At 33.0% G+C, this 3,799-nt stretch overlaps 1 protein-coding gene across 1 annotated transcript; it reads right to left on the reverse strand.

The window, feature by feature from the left end:
- Nucleotides 1-208: 208 nt before the first annotated feature.
- LOC123208126 (aluminum-activated malate transporter 2-like) lies at nt 209-3,221 on the reverse strand. The gene is made up of 6 exons (XM_044625544.1): nt 2,936-3,221; nt 2,685-2,825; nt 2,345-2,617; nt 1,411-1,517; nt 1,196-1,339; nt 209-706 (listed from the first exon to the last, which is right to left on the reverse strand). The coding sequence occupies exons 1-6, from the start codon at nt 3,219-3,221 to the stop codon at nt 209-211; spliced, it is 1,449 nt and encodes a 482-aa protein (XP_044481479.1).
- Nucleotides 3,222-3,799: the final 578 nt, after the last annotated feature.

The following is a 3,799-nucleotide window of genomic DNA, read 5'->3' on the forward strand; positions in this document are numbered from 1 at the left end:
CTAAATCTATGAAAATGAAATAAATGGATTACACTTGATTATAGACTAACAGTCAATTGAAAAAAAATATGTATAAAATGCAATAGACAAATCATCTATAATTCAAGAATCAAATCATAAATATTATTTAACAATCCAAACTTTAAAATATCTAAGTTCAGATATAATCACATTATTGTTGTTTTTTTTTTTTGAAGTAATTATATGTCTACGACTCCGAAATTCTAGTAGGCATCGTTAGAGAGGGATACCCATTTCCTGAAATCGCTGGAGTCGGCTCGTTAACAGTAACGCAAACATAAGGACAATCATCAACCTTTGCCAGAGATTTTGCATTGTCTTGTTGTCGTATCTGTGATTTTTCCGGTGACAAAGTAACCTCAATACTTTTAAAGTTGGCCATTGATGCTAGCTCATAAACAGACTGAGCTATTTTTTCTGTGCAGGCAACCACGTCAATTAGTAATGAAGCCACAGCGGCCACGGGCACCGCTGCTTGGAGGTCGGTGTCGCCCCATATATTCGACTTGAATAAAGAATTTAGGCTTTTGGCCGCAGACTTCGAGTTTTCGATGTGGGTTTTAGTAGCTGCGGAGGGTTGACTCATTGTTTTGATGGCCAATGCCAATTCCTTTAGCGCCTTGCCAGATTCCAAGCTCATTTCTCTGTATACTTCTTCAATCTTATATCTCATTTCTGATGATGTCTGCAATAAACCAACAGGACGACAGGACTCTTAGAAAATTTTGTGACTGTTTAATAAAATAGGATAATTTAATAGACAATACTACTTTACAGTGATAGATAAAGATTAATTTAATACACTCTTAAACTTTTGGATTGTTAGAGACGAGAGAGTTCAACAATTTTTTATAAATTGATTAGATCATTTCTCCAAAACAATATTATTATAATTTTTTACATTGAAAACTCTTATAGGGGAGGTTTCAAAAAATTGATCATTACATGCCTACAATTTTCAGATTATTAACAAAGACATGATGGATTAATATGCATGCTTCACACAAGTTTTTTTTATCTCTGTGATTTCGATTTTGTGTTTAGATTAAATTCATAATTCGCTATTCTATATGTTATGGGTGGTTCCAATCTATCAAAATTAAAGTTTGACAAGGACTAGTTAAGAATGTGAAATCCATGTATGTTTTGTGAGAGACAGAAGTTAAAATAGTACTTGAATTTCGGCGTTGAGGTAGCCATTTAGAGCATCAATTCGGTAGGCACACTGGCGGGTGAGAGTTCCGATTTTGAGGTACAGATTCCATGGATGGCGAAACTGAAACTGGCCATGTCCCGGTTCCCATTTTGCAGAATTAGTCTGCCAATAATAAGAAAAATGGATTCTTTAGACTACTATAGAAAGACACAGGAAGAATGCATTTTACTTACTAGGGATTCTTCAGTACTTTTTGAAGTGAGAACACTTTTATATTGCTGCAAAAATGACTTGTCATCTTCAGTCTCTCCTTCCTTATTAAAGTATTCATTTCCAAATCCTGAGAAAGCAGCTTGCTTTAAGTTTCGATGGACACAAAAAGTAGAAAACAATTGGAACATGTTGCTCTCTAATCTCAGCCATATAAAGTGATATAATTTTCCTTTGTGTCAATGCCGCCATCTTTCCAAGTGCGGTTCAAGGTGTAGTCCTTTACTTCGATATATTTTTAATATAAAAGCGAATGATTATATAAGAGTAAATAACATTTTTTTGTTCCAAGATTAGGTCCACACTTGTTCACCATTAGTGGATGGAAATAACATTTTTTGACTCCGAACTCAAAATCTTCAAAAAAAAAAATATTTTTTTGACTCCGAACTGAAAATCTTCTAAAAAAAAAAAACTGATAATAAAAAAGTAAAATAATAGTTTTATTATTTATTAATTGAAAAAAATATTTTTTAGCGGATTTAAACATTTTAAAAATAATAATTTAACTCTTAAATTTTTTTATTATATTATGTTCAATTCTTTAAGGGTGTAATTATCATTTTTAAAGTTATTAGGGATAAACTGATATATAAAAAATTTTCAAAAAATTGCCAAACTTTTTTCAAATTTGTAATAGCCCCCTGAAATTTTTTTTTTTTTTAAATTATAGTATACTCTCTGATGTATAATTATACAACAAAGACATTTTTGTCTATAAGAATAGAGAAAAAAATTGTGAAAGTAAAAGAAAAGAGAAATAAGAGGGTTTTTATTAATTTAAATATTTAAAATCTTATTTTTTAGGGGTGAAAAAGTGTTTTAAATCTAAACTTTTGGTGTAAAAATGTAATTCACTTTATTTACAATGTTTGTAGGGTGTCAAGTAAGATATACCTTCCAGGAAATTTCCAAGTTTGTCAATGTTGGTAGCAATGAGATTGTGGAGGTCTTGGCCAGCCCACACGGGGCAAATTAAAATGCAGATGATGACACAGACAAAGCCACCTATCAGGATGGTTAACAGCCTCCTGCGCGCTAAGTCTATTATTTCATCATCTCGAAAGCCCGATACAGATATCATCGAGAATGTCAATATAAATATCAGCAGCGCATAGTCATATCTTGCCTTGATCTTGGGGAAGAACCGTAAAAAGGTTGATGCTGCGGCTGAAGAAAAAGAAGCCATTAGAAGTCGTAGTTATTCTTTAGGTTTATATATTTGAAGTTTAAGTACCTTGCAGGAAGACAAAGAGGCCAAGCATTATAGGCTCGGCTTTTTCTCCAGATAAACAAGCTATTTGATGAGCTCCAACGCTTAGTGCCCCACCAATGAATGTTGCAAATCCCCTGTTCAGACCTTTTCCAAGAGTGGCTCCTGAAAATTATGTGTCAAAAAGAACAGTCAATTCATTTAATTCAAAATTCTTAATTGGGTTTGTTATGGTTATATATATAAACGAAATATGAAAAAATCTACAAACTTACCCACAGAGTATTCAAATACAAAAACCACAGTCATTATAGCCCATGTTGCAGAGACACCAAAATCATTATATAGTGGGCGTAAGTAGTAAAGCAAGGAGACAACGTTGAGTGCAAGTCCCACTTTAAGTGAATGGACTACTCTTCTTGGGTCATCTTTCCCCAGCTTTATTGCCTTGCTAGCAAGTTCAGCCACCTTGTGCTTCAATTTCTCTGGCAAGCCTTTCAAAAGCAGCCAAGCACCAGCACAAAACCCTGCTTTTTCAAGGCTTGTAGGCTCCATTTCCATCGCCAAAAATTCGAGGCAAATTTGCATGTACTGCGAAATAGACCTCGAAAGAGTAAGAAAAGAGAGAAATGGTGGATGGCACATGATGCTTTGCCACTGAACTCTTTATATAGAAGGAAAGAGCATTTTATGTGGAACTTTGCATCATTAAAAAATTATAATTTCAAATGTGTTATTGTGGTAGAGTCCTATTCTATGTACCGGACAAGAACAAAGTAAATTTCATAGTTGAGACACTAATTAATGGGTTGATGATTAAAGGGCAACCGTAGAGAATTTTCCTCTTTAAACTTCGTGGGAATATTAGTCAACGCAGATTACAAGAAATGACAAATGCACCAACATAATGTAATCAGAATAACATACAATAAAAAAATCAATGGCGAAGCCAAGAATTCTAATAAGAAAGGAAATAATATAAAGGCAAAATATATTGAATAGTCAAATTCAGTATATATTTTAAAGTATTTTTTAGTTTTTCCTGTTTTGAAAGTGATGTATAAAGATTTTTGTCAGTACTACGAAATATCAGTTATAAATTTAATAGTACAAAATTAATGCATAGCGAAAGGAAAAAA

This window comes from Mangifera indica, unplaced genomic scaffold, assembly GCF_011075055.1.
Source record: "Mangifera indica cultivar Alphonso unplaced genomic scaffold, CATAS_Mindica_2.1 Un_0141, whole genome shotgun sequence".
NCBI classification, from domain to species: domain Eukaryota; kingdom Viridiplantae; phylum Streptophyta; class Magnoliopsida; order Sapindales; family Anacardiaceae; genus Mangifera; species Mangifera indica.